Consider the following 16244-nt stretch of genomic DNA (forward strand, 5'->3'; position numbering starts at 1 on the left):
TTGTCTTCTCTAAATTCCCTCAGTCATATCTCAACTCAGGTACTGCTGACTCATTCTGCAAAAACTCAACCTGCGGGGGATGCAGCATATGGTAAATGCCTCGGGGATTCCTGAATATCTATTACAAATGGTTCAGGGATGCAGGGAACTGGGGTGGGGGGGCTCCCTGAGGTGAGGATGATGTGTCATTTTGTTTGGGGCCATGGGTGCCTCTTGGACATACCCAGAAGACATTTAATTTCCTATAAATCTCTCTTTCTGCTTTTAGCATCAGACAAGGTGTTACTGATTCCATTAACATCTTTAGGATAAAACAAAACAAAACACCCAAAGCTATAAAAGAAAAACAAACAAACCAACCTCAAACCTCTAAACCCCCAACCTTCCCAAACAATCCTCAGATTGCTTTTGCTGTTTTATTTTTTAAGATATAGTTTCTTAATATTTTACAGGGGCATCTTTTCTCTCATTGCTGAGTCCATTATACAGAAACACAGATTCTAATTGGCATCCCTTTCTAACATGCTTTGTAGTAAGTAAGTCCACTCATCAATTATGTCACCTTGGCAACAAAAAGGGCTGTGCACTATTTTTAGTTTATTATTACTTATCTTTTTACCTCTTTGAAGTAAACCATTCTCATTCACACAGGGGAAAGTGAGTCATCTAGAATTAAAGGGCGGTAGGCCTAGATTCTAATTCAAATCTAGTGCTCTTTTCACTAAACCCCAGTGCTCTTTGGCTCTTCGCATTCTGAAAGGCCCAAGGCCCTAGGAAGCAGAATATATATTATCTGCGCAGGGGGTGGGGTAGGTGGAGAGGCAGGCTGGTTTGGAGAGCTAAACCGAAACAAACAAACCAAACCAAAACCAAACCAAAAAACCCCAAAATGGAAGAGGGCTTAAAGAATATGAATCCTAAGTCTAGCTATACTAATGACTCTTTATTTGACCTGGGGTAGGTCATTTTACTGCTCTATAACCACCAGGACCCCTCACACAAGCCCAGATTACATTTTGCTATGCATCACATTATTTGGGCATGCCTCATCCACCCCCTTTGCAGCCTCCACAGCATGGAGTTCAGGGAGAACACTGGACTTGGGGGTCAGACAAAGTTGGATCCAGTGCTTGCAATAGCAGCTTGGACAAATCACTTCTCTGAACCGTCTCTGTAAAACGAGAATATTCTCTCCCTCACAGGGTTATTATGAGGATTAAATGATATAACATTTGCAAAAGTCTTCTCCCAGCACCAGGCACATGGTAAGCACTCCCTAATGTTGAATGAATAAACGAATGGCCTTAAGTCAGGCCCTTCGAGTGCTATGTTAATTCCTTCAGCCCACTAGGATATTGTTGAGTTCAGCACAGCACACCATAGCAGTGACTTCCTGAATGGTACTCTAATGTTCCCCAAAGGCAGAGAGAAATTTCAGAGTGTCACTGCCTGGTTATACCTGTTCTGGGAATACAGTAATTCCTTTTCCAGTGCTGCCAATCTATTACCTTTCACCAAACACAAAATTCACTTTAAGAAGGGGCAGAAACACAAGTGCCTTTCTGTTAGATAGAGGTTGGGAGAATATATTATTAAAATTGAAACCGACTTCTCTGATTTCTTAGCAAAAAATCAGATTGGAAGCCAAACAGCTATTTGGCCTTTGCAGACCCTGGATAGTGATGCCCTTGGGGGAAAGGAGAGAGTTGGAGTCATTCCAAACTGTAGTTACAACATTTGTGTGTATATTTACTGCTTGTGCTTATGCTCTCTGCACTTAGTTTTTACTCTCTAAGCCTTGAAGAATTCACAGTTTACCTAGAGCACAGTTTTAATACATACGGGTAGAAATATAGGCCTATATCTCTGTTTCTCATTTCCTAATCATATTTTCTACACTCCCTATATACCTGATACTTCTTCTTTTTCAATTCACTTGCTCTGATTTTTGAACTTAGGTAGACAATAATGATTTGCTAACAATAAACATGCCCCTAGCCCTTCCCTCACCCTTCTTTACCCAGGAGGGCCTCCCTAAGATTCAAAGCCGAAATCCTGCCATATAGTTAGCACCTGGTGCAGCTCATCAAAATATAATATCTTTTCCCAGATGATTGGAAATCTCTGCCATGCCGTCACACAATGAGGTGTGCAAGAAAAGAGTTTGGGGATTGATTTTCATCATTAACTTGATATTGCATGGTTTTTGTGGGACTTAAAAATAAATGCATTTTTATTACTTTTAAGTACTGCACATAGACTAACTCCAACTCATCATATTTTAGCAGTTATTTTTCTGGGGCAGGATGTATTTTAAACATGCCTATGTTAGAGTGTCTGGTGGATCATTTAGGATCAGTGTCCTGTTGCTTGATGAAATCCAGATCACTCCAATGAAATCCAGATGGGGAAATTGGGTCTCTGGCAACGGCTGCCAGATCTTCTCCATATGAAATCTCTCTAGTCTGTATGCAAATTCAAAACTCCATATCCTGGAAATCCCAAACCAATCAAGTGGCGCTCCGCTTCTTAGTTACTGGACTAAACATAGGGAAGCGATTCATTCTTCCCTGAGGAAATAAGCATGTCTTACATACATCTATCTTGGCACAAAAAGGGCTGGCTAAGCAAATTAATAGTGTAAACAGGACTGTGCTGGGGAATGTTTGTCCTACTTAAGAGAATAAACTTTTTATGCACTTTTTGCACATCCACTTATATACAAATAATTGATATGCTAATTACAAAGGATTCTTAAAGCCCTTTCCCTGAGGTACTGTACGATGCTGTTAGTCTAGTTTGAATTACTAGCGTGTCCAGTGCTTGAAAATAATAAAAATGTATTTAAAAATATTTCATAATTCAGACTGGCTTTCCTCTTATTAGGCTGAGTTAGTGAGGCTTGCCTATAATTAAAGAGGATAGATGTTTTTCTACTTTCATCCCTAATATATTTAAGGTGGTCCCCCTACCACCCTGCCCCAACCCCAGCATCCCTCACCTTCCTCTGCAGGATTCTCCTGCCCAGGGTGAGCATATACAAACCCCTTTGCATCCAGCTCACTCCTCAGCAGCATTTGCACGGTCTCTAGGCAAATGCACATACCCTTTCGCTTTTTAACTTGTTAGCTGGTTATTTGATATGGCTTTCTTTGAGGTGTCTTTTCTTTGGTCCCGCTTTAAGTACCAATGGGTATGGCTCTTTCCTGATGGTTCAGTGGGTAACAGCACATGGAGAGCAAAGCCCGGCCAAACTTAGCATTGGGCCTTTTTGTCAGGTGGGGGACATCAGATTTAACTAAATCTCTGTACAGCCTATGTCAACAGGATACAACAAAGCAGGCAGCTCATCAGTGCTGGCAGCTGCCGGGTGAATGACAGTGTCAGGCACAGTCATTCAGAGCTGTAACCTGTGAGAGTGGAGCGTAAAGGGCAGGTTTTTTAGGCTAGAGCGAGGGGACAGAGCAGTGATGAAGGAACAGGAGAGGGGAGAGAATTAGGATGGGGGAGGGGGTACATGGTGGAGAGAAGCTAAGAGGAGTAATATGAATTTTGATGTTAGAATGTCCCACCAAGCACAGACATATTCAAATTTAGGATTCTTTTCAGGGCAGCCCTACGTTAGAGGGTGTAATTCTCAAGTTTTCCATTTATGAGTCAGGTCTTCCTGCCTCTGGGTAGTTTCAGAGCATGTTCTAGCCTCAGAACCTATTACTGCTGTGGAAGAAGAATCAGGTCACTTTCTCCAGGGGGCAGGGATCATTCAGCACTAAGAAGAGAGCAGAGAAGGTACACATCACAGTGACAGAACAAACCCACCGAATTCCAGGAGATGGTCCTCCTGGACTTACATGAAAAAAAATAAATCGCCTAGGAAGACTGCTTAGGGGTAGGGGCTGTCATGGTGTCAGGGCTACTTGGTGCAGGAGTTTAGGAACTTGTCATGAAAGCCACTGGTCGAGCGAGGAAGAAGGATATAAGAACTGTCCTTCTCAGCCACATAGCACAGGGAGATCAGCTCCGTGCTTTGTGACCACCTAGAGGGGTAGGATAGGGAGGATGGGAGGGAGGGAGATGCAAGAGGGAAGAGATATGGGGATATATGTATAGGTATAGCTGATTCACTTTGTTATAAAGCAGAAACTAACACACCATTGTAAAGCAATTATACCCCAATAAAGATGTTAAAAAAAAAAAAAGAACTGTCTTTCTAACCACCTGGATATAAAGCTCAAATGATCAGGTGAGGGAAAAAAAACCAGTTCTCCACTGCCACCCTAACCAAGTACGGGGGGACAAGGCGGGCTCACTGATGGAGGGTTCAGGATAACACAGTCAATTAAGCACAGTAGCCCCCCCCCTCCAAATTATCCTATACTCTTAGGCACTTAATGTCTTTTGAATTTAATATTATATTTTAAAAGACACATCAAATTAGGAACATTAAATGAATGGCCCGCTTTGGTCTCATTTCCACCTGTGCCTAATGTTAACAGTGAATTTAATTAGTGTCTGAGTCATCCATTTTCCAGAAACAACAGGCAATTTGCATCTGCCATACCACACAGAGGCAGAATAGAAGTTTATCAAACAGAACAAAAGCACTGACTACAAATATCTTACTTATGGAGGGCTGAGTTCAACGTTCCAGGCTCATACAAGGAAGTAGCAGCTTCCATGACCTTTATCACTGGGCCATAGTGACCTAGTAATGATCAAGGTGGTATAGGTGTGACCCGACTGAAAAGAGGTAATTTTTTTTTTTTTTTTTGCGGTACGCGGGCCTCTCACCGTTGTGGCCTCTCCCGTTGCGGAGCACAGGCTCTGGACGCGCAGGCCCAGCGGCCATGGCCCACGGGCCCAGCCGCTCTGCGGCATGTGGGATGTTCCCGGACCGGGGCACGAACCCGTGTCCCCCACATTGGCAGGCGGACTCCCAACCACTGCGCCACCAGGGAAGCCCCAAAGAGAGGTAATTTTGTAAAGAATTTTCACCAGCTCTCAGAGTGTAATGAAAATGGGGATGAAGATGGAAGTAAGGCTATATAATTTTTTGTTCTCAAATGCAAATTTCTAAAGAGTTCTTCCCTTCTCATCAGATGAAAGAGAATTTTGAAAAAATTTGTATTGCTTAAAATATTTATGTATGATTATGTGTTCTTATAGGATTTGCCACATCACCAAGCTCAAAGGATTAGGCTATAATCATTGGGTTCTCTTCCACTGAGGATCTATCTACCTGCTTCTAAAACTGAATGATAAGGAATCTGGAGTCCCAAGTGGAAGATAAATTCAAGATGACATCATTATAATGAAAGAAAAACCTATCATATGGTTCTCATTTTATTCCACTGGTATTGGATGAACAAATTATAGCATGGATGGAGAATCTCTACCCTATATGTAGATATGGCCTGCTAGGACCAAGAGATGATATAAATTATGCCTACAGTTGCAAAAATGCATAATGTTAAAAGTCTTTAGCAATACTAGTCCCCCAGAAAACACATGAAAAGAATTGTGTGAGGAGACCTCTATATAATGACATGTGACACTATTCACTTTCTAAAGAAGGAAGTCAGGATTTTCTCTGTTGAAAATAAAGGAAAAAGCAGATTTACAGAATCTCCATGTTTCCAAACTTTAATCAGAAATTTAAAACCTAAGAAGTAAAATCTCACAATATTTATTCTTGTTTTTGATGCATAAAATTACAAATTAAATCCTTAGGATTAAGAGCTTTTTTTTAATTGGCAAAAATCTAAGTTGTACTTTCACAAACATAAGCACAATGGATTGTGTATACTACAGGTCTTGTGGTTTATTTGCATAATCTTAAATGGTTTCTTTTTTTTAGGACTTTTCTGCAATCCCCGGAGATAAAAATTTCCAAGAAGTCTTGGGGGGTGGTATTTTTTCCTTGTGAAAACATTTCATACTTCCATGTGATACTTTGGGGACAATGTAGCCGATGGTTAATGCTAGCTGTGTGACCTTAAACAAATCAACCTTTCTAAGCTCCAGTTTTCTCATTTATAAGATGGGAATAAGAATACCTACCTTTGCAGGTATTATAGATTGTATATTGCTATAAGTATCAAATGGAAAAAATCAAATAAATGATTAGTACAATTCCTGGCACAGGCAAGTCCTCCCTAGGAGCTAAGCTCCAGGGTGTGGGAACCTCATCTGTTTTGTTTACCACCACCAGTACCTACGTACAGGGCAGGCATGAAGCAGACACTCAATAAATATTTGTCGAATGAATGAATAAAATAGTGTCATTATACTAAAATATAAACAAATCCCCTATGTTGTTGTATTTTGTTCCCCCTTTATTCTTGTTAATTAATGTTTTAAAAATCCTATAAGGTGAGTTGAGGCACTTGATTCTTTTGTAGGAAGGTCAGAGTGGCTTCAGAGAGGTGAATTTTGGCCCCAGACCCATAAGGAATGAATCCTGTGCTTAAAACACTACTGACTTGTATTTCAGGGGCCATGTCAGGCTCTAAGGAAAATTCTCACACAATAAATATAAACCACAGAGACACTATGTGGTTTTTTTTCTCTTCCTCATTGAATAGCAGCAGAGCTCAGTATAGATGGAAGAAGGAATTCCCCACAGGAATAAAAGCTTGGGTTTAAATGAGCTATTCCTTTAATGAGCTTGCTGTTGTCCTAGAGAACAAGTTCTTTCTGAGTAGGCTATCCTGGTTATCCCAAGCACAGTAGAATCATTTGAAAAAAACAGTTGAAGGGCTATAAAAATTATTTAAAATAGAAAAGTATAATATTTCTCTCATAAAAGAAAGGAGGCAAAAATATTATTTTTGTTGTTGTTGCTTCTTTTAACTTCCGGAATCCCTGAAGTTTTCTTTAGGTCAATGGTCTTTGATGGCAAAAAAAGGTTTCTTTTAATTTTGAGTTATAGAATATAAGCCATAGGACTCAAGGTAAACAGGCCAAATACAGGAAGATTCTTATTTTAATAACTACTACTGTGAACCCTAGTTCACTAGAATAAGATTATTTCTTTGGTTGGTCTGATAGCTCTTACTAGCAAAGTTTTGCATATGTGGATATAAAGACTACTATTGATTGAGAAGCCCTGCTTAATAGGGCCTTTCATAAGTCCTATTCATTGAGAAGCCTGTTTAACAATGTGTTTTCCTTTTGGTGAAATATTTATGCAGTGTCTGTACTTAATTATTTTACAAAGTTGAATATTCTTAACAAAATGTGAGGTTTCTTCCCCCAAATATTGTGTCAACTTTAGTATGCTTTGTATCCATACATACCATAAGTACCATATATATAGCTTTCCTATGAGATATATCCCAATAACTGGACATTTAGTAAAGAATGCTTTCTGGCTGTTAGGGCTGTAAAATTATAGGTAGGATACAAACTAAGAAGTTTAGACACAACTCTGAAATTCTTCTTCAAGTTATGCATATGTCATGACAGCTCACAGTGGGCAAGTAGTTTGGTCATCCTGCAAGATTTAAGGGTTCAGAGAGGTACCCCTCTTGAACCAACCGCAAGAAGTACTGGTTATTTGTCCTTTTCTCCTAGACTCCTTAACTATAAATGTTCCCAAAGTCATCAACACAGCCTTCTGGGTAGTAGCTTAAACATTATTAAGATTATCTCATATTGCATTCAAATACAATTAGAGAGCAAACAGGTTAAACAAAGGCAGAGCAGTATTTTCTCTTTCAGATGACAGAGGCTGGGAATTAGCAAACGGTCCTTTTGGCAAAACAGCTTTCCTCTCCCATCAAACTTTGCCTTTATATAAATTATGGGAAGTTTTTGGGAATTGTGACCCTTGCCCTTCTAAATTAGCACGGAACCTAGGGAGCTGTCACTGTGAAATTGTCTTTTTCATAAAATGGAGCTTTTAGTGCTGAAAACCTTCAGGTAAAGATTCCATTTCCAGTCTATTAAAAAGGAAACCCTAAGACATTTTTTTTAAATAAAGAGAGTATATTCAACCTTAAGATGAAACCATTAAGTTCCTGCCTAGCTGGCAAAGTGAAAAAAGGCTACAGCAGAGGAAAAAGACATAAGGAAAAAAGGAAGAAAAGAAGGAAGGAAGGGAAAGAAAAAGGGCTCCTGAATCCCACAGGGAGATGTAGTTCAGGAGCAAATTAGTGGCAAACGAAAATTAGAGCATCTTGTAAGTGAACCAGCAATAAGAGGTCCTTTATTTATCACAGGTAAGAAGTGAGCCAGAAAACCAGTGGGCTCATAGAACAAAAAGGATGAAAAAGAGATTGCAGATGAACTGAATGACCTTTTTACACAAGTGAGCTATTTCCGTCTACTCTGTCTTTTGAGGTAGGCAGATGAGCCAGATGTCATAATGGTAAATGAACAAGACATTCTGGTTCTAAGCAACAAACTAGAAATAGTCAAAAACATAATGACTGGGACTAAGCGATACAGTTACTAGGGCTGACCCTCTGCAAAACTATTTAGGTGGCAAAGATTGTTTTCTTGTTTGTGCCCCTTTCCCATTACTGCTCCTCTGAATGCTCAGGGTGCTCACGCTCTAATCCTTTCAAAATCTGCTGTCAAGAAAAGCTCTGTGGAACCGTACATCCATGGCAGAATTAGGGTAAGGAGGAGAGGTTCCATTTTAAGGCCTATTTCTAATTGTAGAATAAAAGTGTGTTTCCTGTTAAAGGAATTTCAGATATTAGTCCAACAGATGGGAGAGATGTTTGGGTCAGAAAGCCTTCTTGGCACCCTTGGAATCAGAACTGCCTTCGTGCAACACCCTGACCACATGACCTCTGAAAGAAGTCAAAGGGAAAAATGACTGTCCCTCTAATCAAAACCTGGAGCCTGTTATTCTGGGTGATCGCTGTGAGGTTTGCCGGTGCGGCTCCACAGGTAAAACGGGCCCTGGGAACTATAAACTGACGAGTGTCTGGTACTCTGGTAGGCAAGCTAGAAGAATCTTTAATAAACGCTGGCTATCTGAACACTGGGGTGGAGGCGGCAACATGGTTTCTGTAAAGGGAAATCATGTGTGATCCTCCACGGAGCTTTTCTTTGGGGCTAAACTCACTTTTAAAATGTTCAATTAAGTTTGATACCAAGGCTGTTTTTAAACATGAAATTCTATGGGATTACAATTTTTAAAAATCATGTAGTAGGAACTGGTTTAGAGAGAGAAAGCAAATTTAGGGGAGAAACAGACATTTTTCTGATTGAAGAAGGGTAAGTAGTAGACTGGCTTGGGGGTGGGCACTGGGAAATCCTCAAGTCTGCAGATGATACTCAGCTTTTCTGGGCAGTGAAATGCCAAGGTGATGGGGAGAAAGGAAGACCTCAGGAGGTTTTATGACTGGCAGATGAGCTTCAATAGGGGCACATGTAAGGTAATCCATTTAGGGAAGGCCAGAGATTACAAACTACACTTGCAGGATGATGAGTGCTGACCTTTCAATTAAGGTCCAGGAAAAAGCTCTAGGAAACCCCGTGGACAGAGCACTGAAGAGAACAACCTATTTTCCTGATATGGCAAAAAAAAAAAAAAAAAAAAAAAAGGCAACAAAATGTTGGGCACTGTCAATAAGGGGATTAAAAGAAAAACAAAATAATTCTCCTTTTACATAGAACTACAGGACATTTTTGGTAAAGTTACGTAAGCAGCTCTGATCTGCACATATCAAGAAGGACAGAACAGAGCCCAAGAGGAACAAAGAAGGGCAATTAAAACCATCAATGGCAGGCTCAAAAAGATCAAAATATGAAGAGGCTAGGGCTGCTGCTGATGACCCAGCTTGCCAAAACTCTTGAGCTAAGAGGCACCTTTGAAGCATAAAGTTTTTATTTTTTAATACTTCTACTTTGTTTATACAACTGCCAGTGATGACGGCCAGTGCAGGCTCCTTTGGGAAGTCCCTGTTTCCACCAGAAGGTTGGGAGAAATCTGAGCCGAGTGGGAGAGGGATCAAAAGCACCTCAATCCCCTCAACCTTAAGTAATGTTGACTTGCTGACTTCTAGTCAGACTCACTTTCTCTACTGCCAATGTCAGCAGCGAATTTGTACCTGACCAATCTCAATTTTCACAAATATGAGTTTAGCTACCCTCTTCCCCATTCCGTAGGGCTTTTCAGCCCCAATGGTCTGATCTACACAGTGGCACCAAACTGTCTGCCTACAAGTGGCTGTAATGTAATCCTTAACCATAGCGCAAAAAGAACAGATTTCTGACTCCAATTTTAATACAACGGATAGAACTCAAGAACTCGTAATAAAGAACTCTCTAATATTCACACCAGTGGATGGAAGCAGATCTCCATAACGGAAAGCCGAAACTGACCCTCCCAGGCTAATGAAATCATATTATATGCAGGTTTTAGCTAAGAAACTAGTAGACAAGGGATTCCCCAGGACAGCTGAGAAGCTCTGCTCTTGGGAAGGCCTTAATCATACAGAGTGGCAGGTAAGATCAAACTGAGAGTGTGGCTCTGGTCCAAACACTCTGCTCTCCCAGACAGGGGATGGTTACCTGATCAAATAAGCATAGTGAGCAGTGTACAAAAGCTACGTGAGTATATAGTAGCTTTTTAATTTTTTTCAAATGGTTCTTTGAAAACAAGAATTCTGTGGGATTGGGGGCCATTGCATCCTACAGAAAAGTAATGCACTTGTTACTGGCTCAGCACTGCAGCCATACCTTTCGCAGATGTGGTAATATTTCTCATCCTGTATGCCATCCTGAATGGGCACATTTACACTGTAGTACCGTCCCTTCCCTAGGCCGACATCAGACACATCACCTGTTCCTGTCAAAGAGAGGAACACGGAGAACAGTTTTAAGAACCTGAGAATTAGAAAACTTGAAGGCTTCTCTGATAGCAATTCAGAAAATCAAAAGGTCAATTAGCAGAACAATCTTGAATGAATGATGGTTTCTAAGGGAATGAAATTAAAAAAAAAACTGTTGTAAACAGTGTTGGGGAAGTAGGAAAACTGTTAAGAAAATGGGAAAACCTTAGTCTCCACCTTGCTGGATCAAATGAACAAAAAAAATAGAGATTAACTTCTTCACTAGATTTTTCATACGACTCAGATTGACATAATACTAATATATCATCGCACTTATCAGGATGTTGAGGGTTACACAGGCTACCTGATAGTACTGTAAGTGTAAGTGAGCTGTCTATTGACAGTCCATGAAAATCATCTGGAAAAAGCAGCAGCATTACATTCCTTTTATCGCTGTCACCTGAAATGACCTATGTTAAATGTTTTGCATGGAGTAGCACCAATATGGCATTCACAGCACGCAGCTATCGAAATACAAGATATAAGAAATGTATAGAACTGCAGTATTTATTCCTCAAATGTAATACTGAGCACACAGATCACTTGCCTGGGAAAAATCCTGGGGAGAATTTGTGCAGGGACACCGTCATGACTTTGGAGGTGAAACTGAAGGCATCTTCTACACCTACCAGAGAAAGAAATGGCAGAAGAATCACTTCAGATATACAAATCTCTGTTTTCAACAACTGAAACTCTAGAAAGCAGCTGTGGGAAGGAAGAGAGAGGAGAAGGTAGCAATAATAAAGCTAGCAAGCTGAGGAATAAAAGTAACAAAACTCTGGTCTTGGACCTCTGTCATTACAAGATGAGGTAGAACTCTGGCCTCAAGCGAAGTTTGGGGTTCCCTTTCAAATTCACTCAAGCTAAAGCTGGACATTTCCAAGCAATGGGGATGCGCAGGCTCTCTTTGACAACCTGTTCTAAAAGGTGGGGAAGGGCTGGAGCTCATAATTGAGGCATTGTCAACAGAGCTGCATAAAGGAAACTGGCACCATCTTGGAAGTTTTATGTTTTGTTTCAGTGGTTCTAAGTTAAATTCTTGGGATTTTTTTCAAAGAAGTACAATGTGGCAACCCTTTGAAAAACATGACCAATACGAACATTAGGCATTACATAGTGAAAACCTAATTATAAAATGCCTCTCTATAATACAGATTTGGTTATAAATGCAGTTCACCCAAAGTTCCGCGTGTACTAAGTAACTTATAGTACATGCTTCTGGCTAAAACATGGAAGTAGCCCTTAATAGCAGCTTGAATGACAGCTTTTTAAAGCCTGGAGAAAGATAGGAGGAAAAACTTCTAGAAAGGAGTCTCCTTTCTATTTTAACAGTCAGAAAATGAAGAGAGGCCTGGGAGATAGAAGATGTCTCTAACAAGCCACTACTTATTCAGATAAACATGCTGCCCACCTCTACACTTTTCCTCCCAGAACCACATAATTGTCATACTGTATTCAGATAATCCGTTTGTAAAATGGAAGAACTCTTAGCAAATTCATGTATTACCCTCTTTGATACTTTGAATAAAGAAATTGTCTCTGTTTACTTAATGCTTTCAGGCTTCATTAGAGGCCAACAGAGACCTTAAAAAAATATTGACTCTATTTGTATATCACAGGTATGTTTGAATTTCCCAAGCCTTATGTTTTGCCCTGGGGAGGCAGTTAAAACCAGTTAAAGGCTCCAGGCACAAGGCATTAGGTAAACAAAATAAAACAAAAGAAAATAAATTAAAATAGCATTTTAACTTAGAAACGGAAGTATAGACAAGGATAATTCATGAAAATCCTGATTATTTATCCATCCAGAAAGGTGGTACAAATTTATACTTCTCTCAACGGTGTGTAAGAGTGCCCGTTTTCTGACATCATGACTGACACTGGGTATCATTATTCTTTTTAATCTTAGGCAGAAAGAACCGTCTTGTTCTAATTTGCATTTCTCTGAGTCTTATAGTGTTGAGCACCTTTTCATATGTTTAGTAGCCATTTGTATCACTTCTCATGCGAGATGCCATTAGGTGTTGTTAGAAAATCATACTTTAAGAAAGGACATAGACAAAGGGGAGGGTATGGGGCTCGCTGTGAAAGTGAAGAGTGGTTAGGTAGCTGAAAGAAGGTGAAGATGGGGTAGGGGTGCTGCTGAGGCCACCGCAGGATGCCAGTTATAGAATCATGGGAGATTTAAAATAAACCAAATGTGTAAGAGTTTGGAGGTGGGGCAGGGGTCACTGGAAGGGAGGTGCTGAAGAGGGGAAATAAACCGAAATGAAACACACCATAAAAGTTGGCTAAAACAGGAAACTATAAATGGTATAGAAATAACATTGCAAATGGAAAGAATGGTTTCAGGTGACAGTCTTCTTTCATTCTTACATGGTTCAATAGACTTGATTCTATTCTTGAACTCTGATACTAAGAGTTTGAATTTCATAATCACTCATTCATTCAACAAATATTTTACTGAACCACTACTATAGGCATAGGTCTGTTTGTTCCTGCCACTGCATAGGACAGAAAGAAGTAAATAACTTGATCTCTGCTCTGGAGGAACCGAAAGTTTCTATGGGAGGAGAAGCCATATACACATTAAAGAATTCGCTCACAATATAAGACAATATATAATTAAATATCAAATCAGTGATAGAAACAATACAGGACAATACAGTGAACAGGGGGAGAGACCACTTGGGCTGGAGTGGTCGGGACAGATCTGCTACCAACTTGAGCTCTTGGGTAGAACCTGAAGATGCAAAAGGGGAAAAGAATACAAAACTAAGTTAGGAAAAAGTACCGCAAAGTCAGGGAGGAGGGAACAGTGAGACGTGTCTGGGCATCACTGAATAGAGTAGCCTGGACAGCAAGTAGTAAGAGAGAAGGCTGGAGAGAGGAGGTGAGGCCTCTTTGAGGCAGGCCTTGAAAGACAGGGCAAATAATGTGGACTTTACCTTGAAGAACACTGGTTTTCAAAGTGTAGCCTGTGGAACAACTGGAGTGATATTAATATGGAGATTTCCAGGTTCCATACCAGACCTACTAAATCTGAATATCTGGTGGATGTGGCCCAGGAATCTGCATTTTAAAACAAGCTCTCCCCACCGCCAGGTCATCCTGATCAACATTCAAGTTTGAGAACCATTGCTATAGGCCGAGGTTTAGCAAACCAAGTGGCTACATAGTAAATATTTTAGGCTTTGAAAACGACATGGTCTTTATTGTATTTTTTTCTGCTCTACAACCTTGTAAAATGTAAAAAACCATTCTTAGCTCTCTGGTCATACAAAAACAAGCCACCGGCCAAATGTTACCCTTGTTATAGGCAATAAGAGCCTCTGAAGGGTTTTGAGCAAGGCTGGATTCTGCATTGGCTAAGTATTCAGATATTCATTGGACATGGTTCTCAAAGTAGTGTGTTGGCTGTTTTAACCCTTCTCACTTCTCTCTGTTACCTTTAATTTTCTGTCACCATTCCATGGAAGTGTCCATCTAGCTGAACTCCTTGGGAGGTCTCTCCCACAATTTCTTCCTTTTTCTGTTTTGGCAGCAGAGCTGACCCTAGCTTCCATCACATACTATTCTTTTCATCTCTTATGCCTTGGTTTTGTTAGTTTGTCTCAAAAGATCCCTGGAAACAGGGAAGCAGGAATCACTGATGTGGGGGCAGGGAGGGAATATCCTTAACTAATTTGACTGGATAAGTGTCCTAGATCGATGGAAATATGTGTCATACACAGGCTATAGTAAAGAAACAGAATGAGGGTAACTGTCACTGCAGCTCCACGTTCTAGATGAAAAGTACACAGGAGGGCTTAATACATCCTTTTAGTGAAGTCTTCTAAGAGAGGATTAATGGGGTTAAGGCAAATTGCTAGAGTCTACTGCTATTAAAAGTTAGAGAAGGTGCCCTGAGTTTGTGCAGGACTAAATATTTTAGCAATACAAAGCAAGTAGCACAGATTCTGATCTCTGCATGAGTTGGTATCCCTATTGGTGAAAAATTCAGAATGTTAGTCCACCATGCACCTCTTCTATTTTAAGAGAAGCATCAGGACTCTGACTGCAGATTTCATTTAGAACCTATGGAAGTGGACTGAGGGAGGTCACTAAGCACTGGAGTAAACACTAGGAAATCTTACCCTGATTTCCACTTCTTAAAGTTCTCTACTGGAGAGCTTTGCTACTGGAGGAGAGGGGAGGAGAAATTACAAGAATCTGGTATTTTAAAGCAGCTTGGTCATCACAGGAGGCATTGCATCAGTTAAAAGAATCTCTACCTACTTAAGGATTCTGGATTAGGAAAATTTCAATTGCAAGAGGCATTTCTCCTGTTACCAGTTGCCTAGAAGCAGCTTTACTGATAAAAACCTGCAGTCCTAGCAGCGAAGCACCTTTGAAAGTGAAGGGCTTACCATCTCCGTGGTGTAGATCCAAATCCACATAGAGAATACGGTCAAATTTCCGTCGTAATCGTAATATTCCCAGGACAGCATCATTGAGATAACAAAAACCAGATGCTTCATCTCTGCAAGAAAACAAGTTGCTACAGCCAACAGCCACAAGCAATCCAAGGGAGTCTTTAGCCAAGGATCTAACCCTTGAGATCTATTCCCTTACAATTTCCCCTTCTTTTAAAAAAAACAAAAATCTACCTAAGAACATTATATGGTGAACGGCCCAGAGTGATCAGGGAATGAAGTGTTTTGGTAAAGTAAATATTCAGGTTGATTGGTAATATTTCCTATTCGGGATCCCTGATTTTCAAAGATTTAAAATATCATAACTATATTGAACAAAACAGAACCTTTCTCTAATGATTCAGAAATCATTTTTAAAAATTGTAGTATCCTGGGGTCATCATGATGAACACTGATGACTACTTATAGGAGTTTAAGAAAGCTAGAATCTAGAAGGGGCTTTAAAGGCTATCTTGCTCAGCCATATGTAGAAGATGTTGGTGACTTGATTTCTCAGTACTGACCCTATGACATAACCTAGAATTTCTTTTTTTTTGTGAGTAAGTCTTGGCACTCGTTGCTCATAAAAGCTGAGTGGAGAATGTACAAATGCATGACCTCCTGGGCAGTGCAGTGTGGTTGCCTTTCTGTATATGCAATTATTACAATGGTGATTGAAGCAGCCTCTTCTAAAGTTATTTTGTCTCCTTCACTAAAGTTGTCTTCACTGACTTCACTGATGTCCTTTACCGTTTTTGCTATCACTGATACTGTGTCGCTTTAAACTCTTGTCAACATTAACCTAGTCTTTCATTGCGCTTCCATTAAGCCGTGTTGAGTAGATGTAAAAGAACATTATCATCAAACGTGTTATAATTTGTTTTTAAGGCCTCATCTTAAATGCTTCAGTTTCTTTTGCTTCCACAGACACTTTGAACAT

The 16244-nt window shown here is 40.1% G+C and overlaps 1 protein-coding gene across 2 annotated transcripts in view; it reads right to left on the bottom strand.

Moving 5' to 3' along the window:
- The window catches only part of HDAC8 (histone deacetylase 8), a 162607-nt gene extending 147233 nt beyond the window's left edge, over nucleotides 1–15374 (bottom strand). The window contains exons 1-3 of one of the 2 annotated variants that reach the window (XR_003003169.1): nucleotides 15260–15366; nucleotides 11398–11475; nucleotides 10699–10807 (exon numbers count right to left, since the gene is read on the bottom strand). Coding sequence is in view for 1 of the 2 variants with exons in the window: in XM_024744083.1 (XP_024599851.1) it covers nucleotides 10699–10807; nucleotides 11398–11440 (152 nt within the window). In the remaining variant the exon portion in view is untranslated. Of the gene's footprint in view, nucleotides 1–10698; nucleotides 10808–11397; nucleotides 11476–15259 lie in introns of both variants that reach the window. The other variant, XM_024744083.1, reaches the window with a different exon arrangement.
- Nucleotides 15375–16244: the final 870 nt, after the last annotated feature.

This window comes from Neophocaena asiaeorientalis, unplaced genomic scaffold (assembly GCF_003031525.2).
Source record: "Neophocaena asiaeorientalis asiaeorientalis breed wild unplaced genomic scaffold, Neophocaena_asiaeorientalis_V1.1 scaffold333, whole genome shotgun sequence".
NCBI lineage: Eukaryota > Metazoa > Chordata > Mammalia > Artiodactyla > Phocoenidae > Neophocaena > Neophocaena asiaeorientalis.